The sequence below is a fragment of the Artemia sp. Qi Xiang Cuo genome, chromosome 16, assembly GCF_049724085.1.
Source record: "Artemia sp. Qi Xiang Cuo chromosome 16, ASM4972408v1, whole genome shotgun sequence".
NCBI classification, from domain to species: domain Eukaryota; kingdom Metazoa; phylum Arthropoda; class Branchiopoda; order Anostraca; family Artemiidae; genus Artemia; species Artemia sp. Qi Xiang Cuo.
In genome coordinates, this window is record NC_142809.1 from 2288425 (window position 1) to 2307126 (window position 18702).

The 18702-nt window shown below is 35.8% G+C and overlaps 1 protein-coding gene and 1 pseudogene across 3 annotated transcripts in view; both read right to left on the reverse strand.

Annotated features, from left to right (window-relative positions):
• Positions 1-18702, reverse strand: part of frc (UDP-sugar transporter UST74c fringe connection) — a 91734-nt gene that overhangs the window by 28713 nt on the left and 44319 nt on the right. For all 3 annotated transcript variants that reach the window (XM_089102051.1, XM_089102050.1, XM_089102052.1), the window contains one exon: positions 5300-5386. In XM_089102051.1, coding sequence (XP_088958177.1) covers positions 5300-5386 — 87 coding nt within the window. The remainder of the gene's footprint in view (positions 1-5299; positions 5387-18702) is intronic.
• On the reverse strand, positions 11967-13025 carry LOC148942473 (uncharacterized; annotated as a pseudogene).

Consider the following 18702-nt stretch of genomic DNA (forward strand, 5'->3'; position numbering starts at 1 on the left):
ATGAGCGCTTCAAGAGATAAGTTTGGAAATCGCAGTGTGTGGTCTGATCAAGGCCGTATTTTTGTGCGCAAAACTGAGACTGCTCCAATCAGGCGTGTCTGGTCAATTGACGACCTTTTATACATTTTTTTTTAATATTTGTGTTATTTTTCTATTTTTTTCTGTCTCTTTTTTCAAGTGCTATTTCTTGTTTTTCTTATATGAAAAATGATAATGTCTGATCAAGACCGACTTAGTCTTCAGGATTATTTATTAAGAGGTATTGTCGGCGATGATGATATACCGATTGTTGAGCTAAAGCCTATGAGGGAGAGTGATTATATTCGGTTGCAGTTCATTCACGATATAAATGAAAAGAGTCTGCGACTATGTTCTTGGAATGTTCACGCCACTACAAGCTACCTGGATATTTTAGAATTAATTGAACAATTTTCTTCTTCTTTTGATATTATAGGATTATGTGAAACATTTTTAGTTCAAACCAGTCTCTCTCACTGTATTCATTTCCAGGTTATAATCTTTGTGTTAAGAACCGAGGGGTGATGGGTCGTGGTGGTGTTGGATTCCTTATAAAGAATGGGTTGATTTATAATGAAAGGGATGATCTTAGTATATGGATTGAAGGTAAGGTTGAAGTTTTTTCAATTGGAATTGAATTTGATGGGAGAAAAAATATAATTAGTATGGTGTATAAGCCGCCCAGCGCTCACCTGGAGGATTTTGTGAGAGGTATAACTCAGCTCATTTCAAAGGTACCGTCTGGAGCTAGTCATAATGTTATGGGTGATTTTAATTTTTAATTTGTCTAATCTTAATGTTGATTTTTTTAATTTTATGATATCGAATGATCTATACCAGCTTGTGAGTGTACCCACAAGGATTATTGGACAGAGTGCAACCCTAATTGATAATATTTTCGTTCGTTCTGCCAATTTGAAGCTTTGTTATTCTGATGTTGTGGCCTTTCCTGGTTCTGACCATCTTCCATTGGTGAGTGTTATGAAGTGTCGGTTGCACAGACCAAAGAAAAAGAAAATAAAGACAAGGTTAATGAAAAAAGGGAATCTTCAAAAGTTGTGGAGCAGGTTAGTGTTATCGATCGGACCCCTGTGTTTTCTGAAGAAGAATCCCCTATGAGAGCACTTGATAATCTAATGTCTCTTATTCTACCCATTTATGATAGTGCGTGTCCTATTAAGGTAATGAAAGTGATGAAACAGGAACCCCGTAAGCCGTGGATAACGAGTGAAATACTGGAAGAAAGAAAGCTAAGAATTGAGCTTTATTAAAGATATCTAGATGATAAAAGTGATGTTTCGTATGAATTGTTAAAAAAAACAGCGCAATTTAGTGAACAAATTACGTCGCAAAGCTATGGCTGAATATTACGATAGAAAGTTTTCAAATAGTAAAAGAAAAATGAAAGAAACATGGAAACTGATAAATGAAGTGACCAATGGGACTGCTGACCTTGGAAGAATGAAGTAAAACTTGAAGGGATTGCCCCTGATGATAACCCTAGCGTTGCAAATAAATTTGGTAATTTTTTTTTCTAATATTGGCACTAAAGTGCAAAATAGTGTATAAAATAGATGTGAACAGTTTCAAGAATACATTATATGTGGTAACAAAGGGGAGAGTTTTGAATTAACCTTTGATCCGTGTACAAGTGATGAACTGCTTAAAATAATAAAATCTCTGAAATCAAATTCTGCGGGCTTATCTCTTCGAGCGTTTAAGGCAATAATGCATTATATTCTACCGTGTCTGCTTTTTATTATAAACCTGTCACTTGAAAAGGGCATTTTTCCTGACCAGCTAAAAGTTGCGAAAGTGATACAACTTCATAAAGGTGGCCCCAAAAAGGAAATTGAGAATTGGAGACCGATTTCGATCCTTCCATTGTTTTCGAAAGTATTAGAAAAAGTTGTTCACAAACGTCTATATAGTTTCCTACAGGCTAATGATTTGCTGAGTGAGACCCAATTCAGATTTCGCAAAGGGCACTTGACGACGAATTCTTTGCAACAACTTATGGAATGAATTAACAGTGGTAATTAACAGTGGTCAATTAATAGAGGTGAAACACCATTGTCTATATTTATAGATATTCGCAAAGCATTCGATACAGTTGATTTTCAAATTCTGCTAAGTCGGATGGAGTCGTTAGGTGTCCGCGAAAAGTGCTTAAAGTGGTTTGAAACTTATCTCATAGGCAGATCCCTTAGAGGAGTATTGAGTGTTGTGGGCTCAGCAGCATTTCCAGTGACATGTGGAGTACCACAGGGATCAGTGTTAGGTCCCCTGCTTTACTTCATCTATCTTGATCTCAAGCGTCTTTATTTGAAAGATGTGTCTTATCTCGTTTGCTGATGATACCGTTTTAACTGTGTTTGCCTCATCTGTGAAGGACCTGGTGAGAAAAGCGAATCTCGCACTGGAAAGGCTGGAGATTTTCAGTTTATTAAGTCTATTATGTGTAAATGTTCGCAAGACATTTTTAATGACGTTTTGTAGAGTTGGTACCCCACTGGATGTGTCTGGCCAGGTAACTTTATGTGGTAATCTGGTTCAGCAAGTTGATCATCTCCACTAACTTGGTTTTTATCTTGACTGCCATCTGGCATGGAAGTGTGACAGTGACGCAATTTCATCTAAAATTGCCCATGGGGTAGGAATACTTCGACGTCTGCAGCACTTTCTCCCTCAAAGAATACTTTTAACTTTATATTATTCATTGGTTTATCCATATATCTCCTACGGTTACCTCCTATGGAGCAGTAACTTCTTATGCAACTATAGAAGAGTGCAAGTTCTACAAAATATAGCTGTTAGAACAATCGGTTGGTATGTCCAGGATGTACCTGACACATGTGCTTGTTTTAGGTCCCTGAAGCTCCTTAACGTAGGTCAGATAAGAGATTACCAGGCTGCAGTATTTGTGTTTCAGTGTAAGAATGGTTTAACCCCTGATGTTTTTAAGAATTTTTACCAAATTAATAGTGACCTGCATAATTATGGAACTAGGCAAAGTGATAATATAGTTGTTGATTTGCGTCGTGGTACCAGGTCTTTATTTTCAATGAAACACCTGGGTCCATCAGTATGGAATGAGCAACATTGAGCATTAGAGAGGCAGAACATGTACCTCAATTTAAAAAGAATTTAAAAGATTATTTTTTTGGGTGAATTTGTTAAATTTTATTATGGCTGGTAGTTTGGGTAGGGGAGGAAGAGGAGCTGAAGAGGCGAGGGTGGGCTGGGAAGGTAGGGGGGGGTAAGGGATAAAGTAAGGTTGGAAGGGCAGGGTGGGGGAGGGGAGAGAGAGTTGAGTATAATGAGTGATGGAGACTGGATTTGTTATTATTATTTTTCTTTTATATTTTATTTATCTATTATAATTTTTTTTATTATTATTTTGTATATATATATATATATATATATATATATATATATATATATATATATATATATATATATATATATATATATATATATATATATATATATATATATATATATATATATATATATATATATATATATATATATATATAGGTTATAATTTATCTATTTTTTGGTTTCTTTCTATAGTTTTGATTAAATAGTTGAGGTTTATGTAAATATTTGAGTTATTAGGTAAGTAGTTACGTGGACTTTCGCGCGATCGCAAACCTTCATAGGTTTTCTCCAGCGTGAAAGTGTTGTTTAATTTATTTATATGTTCATGAATGTGGATTAATAAACTTATGAACTTAAAAAAAAAAAAAAAAAAAAAAAAAAAAACATTTAAGTTTGAATATTTAAAGGACTTTATTTATGGTCGTTTTGAGTTTTAATATGGCTCATTACTTTTCTTTGAAAAAACCGCTTTATGTTATTCAATTCTGCAAATAAAACTAGCTATTAGTTGCCGCTACAGTAAACAGAGTTCAAGTTATGGTAATTCCTTGATCTAAGAGTTATAGACATTTACATCTGCTTAGTTACTAAATTGGTAGTTGCTTAGTTAGGAGGTCATATCCAGGGGGAGGTTGGGGGTTTGACCCCCCCCCCCCTTGAAATGTTTTTCCGACTCGTAAAAACTTAAGAATAATGAATATGGACAAATTTTTTATGCGTTTTTTGTGTAACTCCCCCCCCCTCCCGAAAAAAAATTATTTTGTAAAACCCCCTCCAGAAAAAACTGGATATGACCTTGAGTTAGAGTAATTAATTTTCGCTCTGGAGGGGGTATCCTTTGGGATAACCCCTCCCCCCGCCAAAAAATTATCCGATTCGTAAAAGCATAACAAAAATTTATACAAACAAATTTTTCATGCGCTTTTTCGCTCTGGTTTTGATCTGTGCATACTTTCCGGTATGCACAGCTATGATCAGTGCATATTCATGCACTGATCATGAATATGCACTATCAGATGATCATGATGCATATGAACTATCAGTGCATATGCATCAGTGCATATTCATAGTAGTTGTAGGTGACATGGCCAAAGGTGAAATCAAACTTTTGACGAAATTTCTAGGGGATTGAAGGGATAGGTGAACCCTGATGTACCATATTTTTTTCTAATCCTCTCCTTATTCCATAATCTGGAGGATTCAAATTTAGCCCTACAATAGGATAATAATTTAGGCAGTTGTCAAAAATTGTGTTAAGGTTTTTAGTCTCGATTTTCTCGTTACAAGTTTTTCTTATTTTTTACTGTACGAGTTTGAACTTTTTCGAAATTTTAAAAGGGAAAATGATCATAAGGAAGAAATAGATTATACGAATAACAGCTATTGCCCTATTTCAGTGAAAAGGAGTTATGGGACGCTGGAAGGAGAGAGTCAGATTGAGAGGTCTTTCTAGACTCAGTGGGTGGTAGTGCAATGTCACTCTTAGTGATTTGGTTGAGCGATTTGTCTGGTTAATTCCGATAACGATCAAGATTCAAGCCGGCTAATCCAAGTGGCGGTTGGCTTTTCTTAGAGGGAACCAATTAGTGGTAATATTAAAAGGATAAAAAACTAATTAGTAGTAATTTACAGTAAAAAACTAATAAAACAGTAATAAAAAATAAAAACAGTAATATAAATAAAAACAGTTAAAAACTAATTAGTGGTAAAATTAAAAACAAAAAAAACAGCAATATAAATAAAAACAGTAAAAATTATTTCACTAATAATATTAACCATTGGTAATATCTTTCATTTACATATAACTTCATGATTATAAAACTTCCCAAGCTCAATGCTTAAAAATCCCACTTTACCCTGAGAAGGAAATTTAACCAAATTCATTACCAATTCATACCTTGGCTAAAGTTCCATTTTCTAGTGCAGGAAAGGAGAGAATACTGAGCTGGCGTGCCATATATAGGACTACAACTGTCGTCGTCATCTGAAAAATAGATGAAAGGGTAATAATCATACGAAAAAAAAATGTATATATAGCTATAAAATCGGTAAGTCACAGTAACTCGCCGATAATCACTTTCCTTCACCTTTAAAAACAGTCCATTAAGTTATACAACGAGTATCTGAAGCGTTCCTCATACACAGACACAGTCAGCAGGCATCCGATCCTCCCAAGAGAGTATACATTATGTTAGTTTTGTATCCATGTCGTCCAACTAGTTTTGCTGCTAGTATAGGCCTACATATAAGACCAGTAAAATACCAAGACATAATGAAAGGCCGACAAATATTTAAATTGGATATTCTAATGTGTCCGCCACCACTTAACAAACTTTAAAAAAAAGCGGAAAATACCGATTCGGATGTTTCCCTCCCTATGCACAAAATACCTCACGCCCAGGATCTCTTTTGTTATTTCAAAGTAGGACCCAAGATTAACGTTGGAATGACCTCATTTCAATGGGGCTCCTTAGCCCATTCTAGGGTAGGTATACTCGTTGCATTGGATGTCCTAGTTCTCATGAAGATTGCAGCACCTTTAGGGGTGTTTTCCCTTTTATAAAATGACATAATTCTTTTCAAACAATCACTTTTGACAGGTGACTGAAAACTTGATAACTTTCATATTTTTCGAGCAAGAACGAAAAGTCAATTACTTAGATGCAAATGTAATATCGTCTTCAAACTCTTATTTTATTTGGAGATTCGGCTACATATGATGACATTCGTCATAAACGCCAGTGAACACATTTTTTTTCTAGAGGGGGTGAGGTCAAAATATTAAAAGAATAAAGTTTAGTGCCATCACTTTTTTTCCGGCGGGGGGGGGGTGTTCAGACCAGAATCAAGAGGGAAAACTCCCATTATCATCTTGCACATCACTAGTCGTGATAGAACTGTAACAAAACCTATTTCCAGACTAAAATCTACTTTTAAATATGTGACTGTCCTGAAGAGCTATAATAAATCAGGCCATTAAGGCATGTGTATTGCTTATGGGCAATTAGATAATTACCTCCCGCCAATAGCGATTACAACATATCCACGAGCAAGCTCGCCATTATTAACAAACTGAGGTCATTATTAGCAAATTTTATACTAGCCAGGTTAAACCCTGGGATGTAGTTCCTGGAAGGGAGAAAATTTCGAGGGGCTCATATTCGTCAAAACCAAAAAACTTTGTGGAAATTATGATATAAATCGAGAAAGAGGCAAGAGGTACCCCTCCTCTCTTCAGGGGCTTAGCTGCAGCATTTTTATTGGATGGCAAGAGGGGTCCCCCAAACGACGCCACTGCCTCTTTCCATGCGTGCCTCGTGCTACTCTCTACGTTCTCTTCAAATTTTCAATATAGGCATTGACATCTATCTCGAGATTAAGCACAGTTTCACATACCGACCAATTAAAATATGATAACATAAACTAAAGGGAAAAAAACCAGCAAAAGCAAAAAAATTAATTGTTTCCATAAATATCAGTCTAAACTCAAATGTGTTTATTTTTTCCCTTTCTTTAATTCGAAATTTATTCTGCTTCCAAAAGGAGCGTGGCTAGGGTCCCATTTTGGGGAAATGGGGGGGGGGGAATAAACAAACTTCAAGGATTTGCTGCCATTTCCAATAAAAAAGAAAGTCCTGATTTTCATCAGATGTCGTCTCTCTGGTAAGGGCACCATGGGCGCCGATAAGGGGGAGGGGCACACCCCTGGATTAATGACACTGCCTTATATTTTTATATTTTTGTTTGGAGATTTTTATTATACACCATTGGAAGTGCCGATTAGACCAGGTAAGCCCCTCCAAGATTCAGGTTATGGGTGCCCACGAAGGGAACCGCAACTGAAATACCACGGGTTATATGTTGAGAGCTATGGATAGAAAGAACCTAAGTAGTATCAAACAAATTTGGCCTAAAAAAGTACTTTTTGACTGTAAAAAATCCTTTGACTGGAGAAAAGATAAAAGCAAAGAAAACAAAAAGAAAATGAAAAAAGAAAGTAAAAAGAAAAACGATAGTATAAAAAGTAAACCAATATAACACCGGGATGGGGAATATACCGCATAATGAAGGCCGTATCCATTGGGATACCCCCTCCCCCCGCAAAAAAATTATTCGATTCGTAAAAGCATAACAAAAATTTATACAAACAAATTTTTCATGCACTTTTTAAAGTTCTGTATTATACCCCCCCCCCCCCTGAACAAAAATCCTGGACGCGTTTTTGGGCATAATATAACGAATAAAAAAGCAACATGTCAGGTGGGCCAACAGTGACAAGACAAAGAAAAAACTTAACTCTTACTCATTAGTTCTACAATGAAAAAAAAATGATTGGCTCAGTGTAATCAAGGTTTTTGTGGACAGAAAGAAACTATCGACAAAAAAAAAACTGTAAACGCAAGCCTCCTTTACACCTTATAGTTGACTTTTAACTTGTTAATAGTTAAATAAAAGTTCAAATAGGGATAAAATCCTTTTAATAGACAGTGATGATGATAACAGTGATAGAAATTCACAAAAAATACCAGATATTTCGGTCACAAATGCAGTGACCGTCATCAGTAGTAGCCTAAAACTGATCTAGTTTTCAGTAGTTTTACTACTGATGACGGTCACTGCATTTGTGACCGAAATATCTGGTATTTTTTTGAATTTCTATCACTGTTATCATCAGTAGAGATGACCCTAAAGGTCGTGACCCCACACCATATATGGGCATAGAATACTGTCAGTACACCAAATATGGGCATAGAGTCATTAGGGAGAACACGTGGTTAATGGGGTCAATGACCTCTTTTTCCAAGGTCGATTTATTTGATGTTTCTATGTGTAGTAGATCCGGGGCAAAGGTTGCACATGTGCATTGAGTTCTAACGGGAACAATATTATTGATCTGGGACTCGAGGGGGAAGTGAATTTCCGAGAAATTGATTGCGTAATCGATCGCGAATGTCATGGTGTCCAGAAATAGTATTTGTTGTTGTTTTGGTCATGTACATGCTCGAGGCGAATGTCATGGTGTCCAGAAATAGTATTTGTTGTTATTGCTCTAGGCAATGTTATGACTTTCCCGGAAACAGTTAGATCACGTGTTTCCTTCTCAGCCAATCAGCGAGTAGGATACATCCTCCATCTCAGCCAATCAGAGGCCGGGTTACATATGAGCGGCGGTGTAAATATTGAGGACGGGTTTTTTGCTGGATTATTCTTGTTATGTTTCACTACGTAGTTTGAGTGAGAACAGTTTTGTCATTAATCAGTTTGAGATACTTATTTGATTGTAATGAGTGGACGGTTTACACAATTAGAAGTTGATAATGTAGTTGATTATAATAACAAAATTGAATCAAGCATTGCGATGGAAATTACAAAGGTATTATGGCTTTTTCTGGAATGGGATGCAGTATATGCAAGATATGTAATATCCTTGAGCAAATTTAAAATGGAGGATCAATTATGTTTCGCTGCAAAAGTTGATATAGCACATGTGAATAGACTTAAATGTGCTTTAAGTGCATTGGTGAAACATATTGAAGACAATAAACTCTATCACTAATTGTACATGCTTTTCTGGTTAGAGCTGACGAATCAGGGTCAGTCTAGAGTCAGCAGTTGGAGTGAAAGGATTGAAAAATGAATAAATTTGAGAAAGAGAGAATTAGATCAAATCTAGTGTTTATGGAAAAACATTTGATTTTGGATGATGATTTTCTCGAGTTATCTCTTAAACGCAGGATATTCTCTTGTCAGGGAACACTTGAAAATATAATGAGGACGGATTCTCCCCCATTGGACTATTGTATGAAAATTTTAAAATGTGACTCAAATGTTTATACTCAATTTATTCATATATTAATTGAAACAAAGCAGAATCATATTGTGGATATACTTTCGGAAACATTGCCAATGGATTCAATGTAGACGGCTCCCCCATCATTCGAAAGAGGTAACGTCACAGAGCTACTCCTCTCTCCCCCCAATTCCATCTCGTTGAATTTATCGAACGAAGAGGATCAGTTTCGTTTTAGCTGTGAGTGAGTTGACATCGGAAACCGAAAAATGTTCTATATATGTCCATTGTGCATGTACACTCTTGGCAGTTGGAATCAATGTAAGAATTTTACAGTTATAGATGACTATAGTGAAAAGTGTAAATTATGTGATCCTTGTAAATTACATAGAAGTTATGCAGTACAAATCAACGGATGTAACTCGAGTCTTGAAGAGGTGTGTGATTCACACCATAGAAAAAGCAGGTGTTCCAAGTGCCACTATGACAAATGGGATGGGAAAGAGAATTTTTATCCCACTTTGATTGGGCTTAATTCTAAAAGAGTTTTCACTTTATTCCTGCAAGAATGGTATCGTCGTTGATTTAAATTATTACTGGAAGAGGAATCATGTCTACGATTCAACTGTTGCGGTAACAAGACAATTTGGTTTCTACGTCATTGTTGTGATGACATCACCTACTATGACTATAAACCAAGTGATTTTTATTTGGCGGTTACCGAATGTGATTCACCACTTGAAAACTTTTTATTTGATATTGATTCAAATTGAAACTCGTGAATTTCATAATATGAATGCAAATAGTGTAATTGAATATACAAAGAGATATGACAAGAGTGAAGTTACATTGTACTGTAGGAAATGTGACCTTGACTGTGCAGTCAATCAAGATCAATATATATACAGCGAATCCAAATGATTTATCGGCATTAGTGGTTCACGACAGTTGCCTATACATCGAAGATGAAGAAATCTAAAGTGTAGATTTAAAGACATTGTTGTATATATATACATTTTATTAATAAGCAAATTCACAAACATTTTTTATGCACTTTACTCTTATGGCACTAAAATCAATATTATATAGGTCTGAGACGATATTTTCCACTAGAAAGTCATTCAGAAGTGGTTTGTCAACACAATTGTTGAGAAACTTCTCTTAAGTATATCCGCGACCTCTGAACATAAAATATATTAGTGCATGGAAGCCGCAGCTTTTAGTCGTTAGATCCTGAACCCTCTTTCGAGTTTGAATAATAGTTTTCCCACTGCTCGCAATATAGTTGCTGATGTGGGGTGTGTAGAATGTATAGGGTAGCCCAAGAGGATCAAAAAAATCAATCGTCTTCATTGGTTGAAAGATGCACAGCCAATGACCCGTCAGCACAGTCGACGGACTGCTATTAACAATAATTAAGGTATTGTTGACACATTGAATTTTGCCAAGAAAATCCGCGGGCAGACGAGAAGAATTTTGCTGCGACATGTAGAGGTCCATATTAAACACTTTTATTATTTGTCTGGTGTTCATGGGGCCAATTCTAGTAGAACACCGCCTTCAGGAGTGACTTTCCAATAGGTTTCATATTGATTTAGTGAGATTAGTGCAATACTCTCAGCCAGTGGGTCGGTAAATGTGCACTCTAAACGCACACTCCCCGTACGTACTATACTCATATCCTGTGTACCCGACAAATCCAGTACAGTGATACCATGTGTTTTAGCAAACATTTCCTCTGTTAAACCATTTTCGAGGCGTCGAGAATCATACTCCAGGGTTTGAAGTGTTGAATCGTTAAGTGATCCCTTAGTGTTTTCTTAACGTATAGAGTTTAGATTTTAAGGCCATTTCAGTACGCACACGATATGGCGAACAACAACTCTCGAATGGCGGGTTAAAGCCAGTTCATTTCGCACTTGCCATAGCGTATTTTACAAATGCCAAAGCCAATTTTGAGGGGATTTCACCATTGATAAAGGATGACTTATTAAAAGCACGAGACCTCCGGGCGCTATGGCATGGAGTTTTGATTGTTTATGGACCACGAAGTGTAATGCTAGTACCATTGGCTCTCAGTTTTTCCACGGCCAATGCAACAGAACTCATAACCTGCTGTTTGCGTACATGTAGTACTACCGAGGTGAGGGAGAGACTTAAATCGGGATTGGCAGCAAGTTCTTTTCTCAAAATGAAATTGGAGGGTGCAAGCGTTAGTTTTATATTCACTTTAACATTGGGTGGCAGCCAGTGGTGTATATTAAATATGTCATGATATGTTTTTCAAACTAGATGTAATTCACTAGTTGTAGCATTTTTAATCGACTCTGTACAATCAGTATTAGTAATGTATTCACACCAATTGAAGTCACCTTTCAATTCCTTGTACGACTCAGGTGTCATAAACGTGAATTGCATATAGCTTGTATAATTTGAGAGATTGTTGCTTGTGCTCACCAGCGTGCCATTGATGTAGACACTAATTTAAACAAATACAACTTAAAAACAATAGGGAAATTTTTTCTTCAAGACAGTGCAATTTATACTAGTGAGTATTTCAGCCCTATGTCCAAGGGCCGTCTTCATCACAACATTAAATAAAAAAATATATATATAAAAACAAACTTACATTAAAATACTAAGTTTAAAAAACCACTTTTAAAAAACCTTTAAAAATAGCCCTAGTATCCTTACTTCAACGAAGTTCAACCAGGACTGATAAATAAAATGACGAGAGAGGATGAGTTCATTCAAACGAAATAAAGTGAAATTATTAACTGCAAGTTTTCAGAGCTAATCTTGCTTTTTTAGCAGCTCGTCTTCAAGGCCTTTGTGTAACGGGTTCAATATTATTTTCAATTTGTTTAATAAAATATTTTGTTAGATCATTTTTAATTAAATTTGAGTATAAAGAATTCAGTGAGTATTCTCCTAAGTCTCTATTTAAGGAAATATTTTTATTTATTTTGAGCCTAATTTCGATTGATTCCCAGACCACCTGTTTTATCCCCAAATCACTACTAATGAGAGAAGATTTTTCAAAAAGTATTGTGTGGCTGGGATTATCAAATATATGGCTAGCTAAACCAGAATCAAAGGAGTTATTAGAATTATTAGCAATTAACGCTGTGTTTATGTCTTCTTTATGCTGTTGTATACGTTTTTCTAGAGTCTGATTAGTTCTGCCAACGTAATAATTGCCACAATCGCATGGTATTTGATAAAACCCTCTTTGGAGAGTAACTGGGGTTTTATCTTTACCGGAGTTTAAGAAATTTGTGATTTTAAAATTATTGTTGAAAACTAAATACAGATTGTTTTTTTTTCAAATATTTTTTATTTTTGTGGTGATTATTGGGATGTACGGAGGATAGATTATATTAGAGGGTTTTTCCGGAGCATCACATTGTGAAATATCATTGATTGTACGAAAATGTTATTTTAGTCTATGTTTAATTGTATTATTTACAAAAGGAATGTGGTATCCGTTGCCAAAAAGAATATCTCCGATAAAAATTATTTCTACTTTTATGTATGAATCGGAGTATATGTTCAGGGCACGGTCAATGAGAGAAGTTACAACTGCTCTTTTAACTTGTGGGGGGTGATTTGAATTAAAATGAAGATATATAGTGTTTTGTGTTGGTTTTCTATAGATAGTTAAGTCAAAATTATTAGAACTATGGATAATTAGCACATCTAAAAATTGTATTTTATTTTAAAATTCAATTTCTAGGGTAAATTGCAAATTTCTATCATAAGTATTAAGAGGATCTAGAAAACCCCGAAGTTCAGTTTCTCGATAATTCCAAAGTGAAATTACGTCATCCATGTAAGGACCCCAATAGACATGTTTTAAAAAATAAGAATTTAATGCCCAATTTTCAAGGTTCTCGACATAAATATTAGCCAGTAGGCCTGATAGAGCTGCTCCCATTTGTAACCCATTCATTTGTTGATACAATGAATCACGAAACTGAAAATACATTGAAAACTTATTACAGATTTTAACAAGAATAAATAAAAATTCACCATCAATCCCTGTCGCTGAGTCTTCGATTAAGTGATAATTTTCTTCTATTTTGGTTTTTAATAATTGCTCAGAAGTAGCCACTTCTGATGGCGCTAATTTGACGAAATAAATTATGTAATATACAATTTTCATAGGATATCCCATCGGCCCGAATCGGCATTGTATTATTAGATTTCCAAACTTTCATTTGCAAATCTATAAATTTTGAAGATAAGTCCATAAAGTAGTCTTCATTGGAATAAATTTGAAAGTGGATATTGTCGGAGAGGGGTTGTTGCGGATAAAATTGTTCATAGTATCCATGCATGACACTCACATCGACATTTTCGGCGTTGAATATATTCAATGAGGTGGTAATTGAAGGTTGGAAGTTTGTATTTGGTAGATATGACATCTTTGGATAAGAACTATATTTTCGATCAGATACTTTTAGTAATGTTGCTTTTAGTTGAACTACGCGTTGGGTATTTCCTTCTGTTCATTGAACCAAGGGATGTCGTTAGTGTCCGTCCTGGGCAGAGAGTGATAAGGTATTTAGTGTTTTGCGACTTTTTTACGCCAGGCTCAGTTTGAATGTCTTTTTTAAAAAGGGGATGCGCGCTATACCGATAATTTTCCGTAGCACTTTTTTTATAATCCATTAATTAGACCCTATAGTATAGTGACGATGATGCAATAAATTTCACATCCTGTCAAAAAAATAGTCTGGACACGGGTAGGGAAGAGCGATACCGATTAGCAAACCAGATGCTAAGACCGTATCCAGAAATTGACGAGCGTCCTTTATAATAGTCCATTCCATTGCCCTGTTGTCTTGGTCCAAGAGCATTAACATAGCAGTCAATATCAGGACAAGTGAATACCACTTTTTTATGAGACATCTTGCTGTTGAACGATGGGTCGAAAATGGCATGTAATCACAGCCAAACCTTTTGAAAGTTCTATTGGATCAACCATTTTATTTCTTAGTGTTAACTGACAGAGTTCGAAATAGTAAGTGTTTACGGGAATATACTGAAGATGCTTTATATTGTAGTGATGAATATGTTCCTGATTGGTTTTTCGTTCAAGAACTCGTAGGAGGGGAACATTTGATTTACAAACTCGAGATGTTTCCACAAATGAAGCATAGAGAATATTGGGTATCTGTGGAGAAGGCAAGCGGGTAGTCAGCAAAAATGAAATTAGTGTTTCCCGCACTTTTACCATTGATTATATTGAGCTTAAAGCCAAGAACATCCTTTAGGTTATCATTGAGAATAACCTTTTCACTGGCAATAGGTGAACTAATGTAGATCTTGCCCTCCTCCTTTGAATAGTTGAAATGAAAAGCTCCCTTTTTACGAGCGGAAATTCTTTTATTAATAGAACGAGATAAATCGTTCATACAGGTGAGTTCCTCGTAGGGTAATTCAATATATGGATAATCCAACCAATTGATTTTTTGAATTTGTTCTTGATCACCTGGTGGTGGCGGCCAATCATAGGGTCTAATTCTTATTTCATATTTATGATCCCTTCTCAGGATGTCGTATGTATTTTTGAGAATACAGTCGACAAGAGCCACATCATACTTACCGTCAAATTTGATGGTGGGGGAGAGTTTCGTCCAAAAATCACTTGTTCTATTCAGATCATTTTAGAGAGGATCAGAAACATTAGACATGAAAGTCACATATAAATCATTGGGCATTTTTAATATATTCAGCACTGACACAATAATCAATATCTGAGTTGTATCCTAGCCATCAAACAAGCAACTGTTTCTTACCATGGCGCGTACGTCTCTTTAATATCCTTTTAATTTGAAAACTTTCACTTGTGTTTCTAACTTTTTGAAGTTCATATTCATAAAAAAAACAGAGAATTTCATAATCTTTGGTGTCTCGCAGTTGATAAGTTATGGGTATGGTGTCTAGGATTTTAGACACCTTGAAAAGTTCGATTCTCCATAAATAATTCCCCTTTTCAAAAATATTGGTGGTTCTATTAACTCGAACAGTATCACCAACATTGAATTTCTTCTTCTTTTTCTCTTTTTCACCCTTGGAGTATTGCTTTAGAAAAGCATCAAATGTATTTTCACTATAGTGAACATCCGTTGGTGTAGAGTTGGACAGAGATCGATGGGGTCGTTGATTATAAATAAAAAAGATTTTATATAAATAAAGAATAAAATCCGATTTATTTTTAAATTTTAAATATATTTAAAATAATATAATAATAGTTATTATTAATAGTTAATACAAATCATCCATTATATGGCAGTGACTATTATAAAGTGTTGTATTATATTTCAAAATAACCTTTTGAACATGGGGATTAACAAATTCACTGCCACGATCCGATTGAATTTTTCTATATGAATCCTGTTCTAGAATACTTTCAATGGCCCGAGCAACTTCAACACCTCTCTTTGACCGTAGTGGAATGGCATAGGCATAGCGACTAAAGACACTGATTGCCACTAGAATATATTTGTAGGGGGCATTGTGACGCCGTTGAACTGCGTCTTAAGTTAAAAGATCCGTTTGCATTATGTGCAGAGGGAAAAAGGCTTTAGTTTGTCGATATTGTTTACTGCGAAGCCTGTGTTTCCGATGCTGCGTGTAACTCGCCTAACTTTGTAGATCATATTTTACTTTTTTCAATGTGGTGGTGGTGGCTGACACAGAGTTGGAAAGCACTTAGTTAGGCCTTAAACTCACCGTCTCGCCAATCTTCTCATATACATCTTTCAAAACTTCATCCATTTCGAGCGTAAACACGTAGTTTAATGTCTACTCAACTTATGCACACCTGGTGGGCGAATCAATTTGTCCTCGCTTTTGAATAGCATCCATATGTTTTGTAAAATCATTGCTGCTGCTAGTATCTTCAAATATTGAATCTTCTTATTTTTTAAATGGTGATGTTGGTGAACTATAGTCTTTTAGTTTCTTTAGAATTTGCTTATTGTAAATAAGACCTTTGGGAAAGTTTGATACACACAGAAAGGTGCATAGATTATTGTTAAAGGATAAAAGTCCCTTACAATTCATCACCATATCACAAATTAAATCAACTAGATTATAACTTTTTCCCTGAATTATAATTCGTTTCCCTGTGCTCTCGACTTGAACTTGATCGCCAGTTTCCAACATGAGATAAGATAATACTCTTTTACTCTGGTCTCGATAGGTCACTGGCAAAAGGTTTCCAATTTTCAATACAATTGAATTCAATTCCTTCTCCTTTGATGCTAGTGTAGAATCTTGAGACGTGTTCTGTTGGAAAGGGTCGGCGGCGGGGATCAAACGATTAAGTGTATGCTTTTACATATATTACTGAGCATCTTGCAGTAAAATCAGTTTTTTGCAATCGACGCTAAAATTGTCATCAATAAGTTTGTTTAGATGGTCCTAAAACGGCTTGACTGGCGAGAGTACAAGTTAAATGAATTTCAATGGAGATGTTTGAGACATCTAGAGAAAACTTCTGTCAAGTAATTAGATTCTTGTCAGTAAGCGTGATGAATATAACGCCTACTTGAATTAGTCGTTTTCTTTTAAATTTTTTCCCTTGTTTTTGAAAGACCAGATACGGAAAGTGAAACGAAGTTTCGTTTTCTGTAGCCTAAAACCATATGGCAGTTCAACATTGCCCTCAGTTAAATTTATACAAAGTTCAGATATTAGATTAATGAAATTATTGTCAACCCCATGTTTGAGTATAGCCTTCCTAAGCAATGGTTTTGAAGTGCTTAAAACGGAAAAAATATGCCGTTGTTCGTGTAGTTTCTTCAGTGTCATAATGGCGACTAATTTTCTTTTCTACTGTTCACGGGAAGATATACTGTAATTTCATTGTTGAAAATGTCGGTGACTACACGTAGATCCTCGGGCGTGCTCTGATTAAGTTCTAGAAAAATAAAACCGTAGGGGTTGATAGTCGTCTGTCTGTACGCTGAAAACAGAAATTTTGGTGCGCCGGGGTATATCTCTTTATTGAGAGTTATGAGCGAGATAGAATCACGAACAACTCGATAGATAATATAGACGGTGCAATTCAGTTCAAGGGTTTGCATACATTTGCTCTGATGAAACAGATTGTGTAGAACTAGGGTAATGGAAATGTGTTCATGGTGGGAGAGAACGGTGAATAGTTGTAACATTTCCTGTGAGAACTGTTCAATGGATTCAGCCAAATAATCAATAATCAACAGCGAGTTCGATTCAATACTATTGAAAACATCAAGTCCCCGTATGAAGTGTATTGGTATGGATATGGTAATAGCTTTTGTTTTATCATAGGACTCCTGCCAAATACTATAGCAATAGTAGATTTTTTTTGGTTTTTCCAAAAACATTTTATCGCAGCTTTGAATTATTTTAGTTAAAATCGTTGTTTCCCCTGAAATTGAGGGACCACATAGAAATGATCTGAAGGGCATTTTAAATTGATGCTGCTGCTGGGGACAAAGGTCAGACTAAAACTAACTCTAAATTATATGTGCCCAATGAATAAGTAGTAATTTCCCCCATAGATCTATCTATTCAAGAACAAAAACATGATTTCAGGACAGTTTTTATTTTGGCACAGCATTAAAATATTTGTTAAACATGCACAATGATAAAAATAATAACAATTGTTCAACGTGACAAAATTTACTGGTCAACATAAAAATTCTATTTTTTCAACATGAACACTGATAACACTTTATAAATAAGCACTTATTGTCTTTAAAAACACTTTTCTGTACATCACTTTATGTACAATAAAAAACACTTTTTGTCTTTAAAGACTATTGTCCATCTACAGCACTTTTTTTTTTGTACAACATTTTTCGGTACAACATCTTTGTACAACACTTTTCTGTACGATACCTTTTGTCAACTTAAACACTTTTATGTACAACAATAACACTTTCTGTACAACAGAAAATACACACACACACTTGGAACAATAGCACAGTTTAACATGATGAATTTAAAGGTGTGTGGGCCCCCCCCCCGGGTGCCGGGGGGCCACCGGCCCGCCGGCCGTGGGCGGGACCCCCCTGGGCGGCCGCGGGAAGGGACCCCCCCCCCAACCCCCCGGGAGCGGCGGTGGAAAAAAAAAGTTGTCGTCACTGCTATGGGTTAGTTGAGGTTGAGTTAGTGGTGGTGATGATGGTTAGTGCTTGGGCTAGATGAACAGGTTGGGGTGGAGGTTAGTCAGATTAGGTTAATTTATCCAGACCAAGTTGATTGCGATAGTCAATGCATTCAACTCGATACGAAATACGATAGTGTCCATGGGGTAGAACACTCACACCATTCTCGAGCACATAGACCTTGTCTGATATACCTGACATTGCATTCTTTTCCACTCTCACAGTATAATTTCTATATTGTAGAGAGAGAATTACAAACACTTGTGCTCTCGGCACTAGGCTACTTTATACACAGTCTTTGTACACGCTCATGTTGAATTTGCTCTTTACAAAATGTGTTGG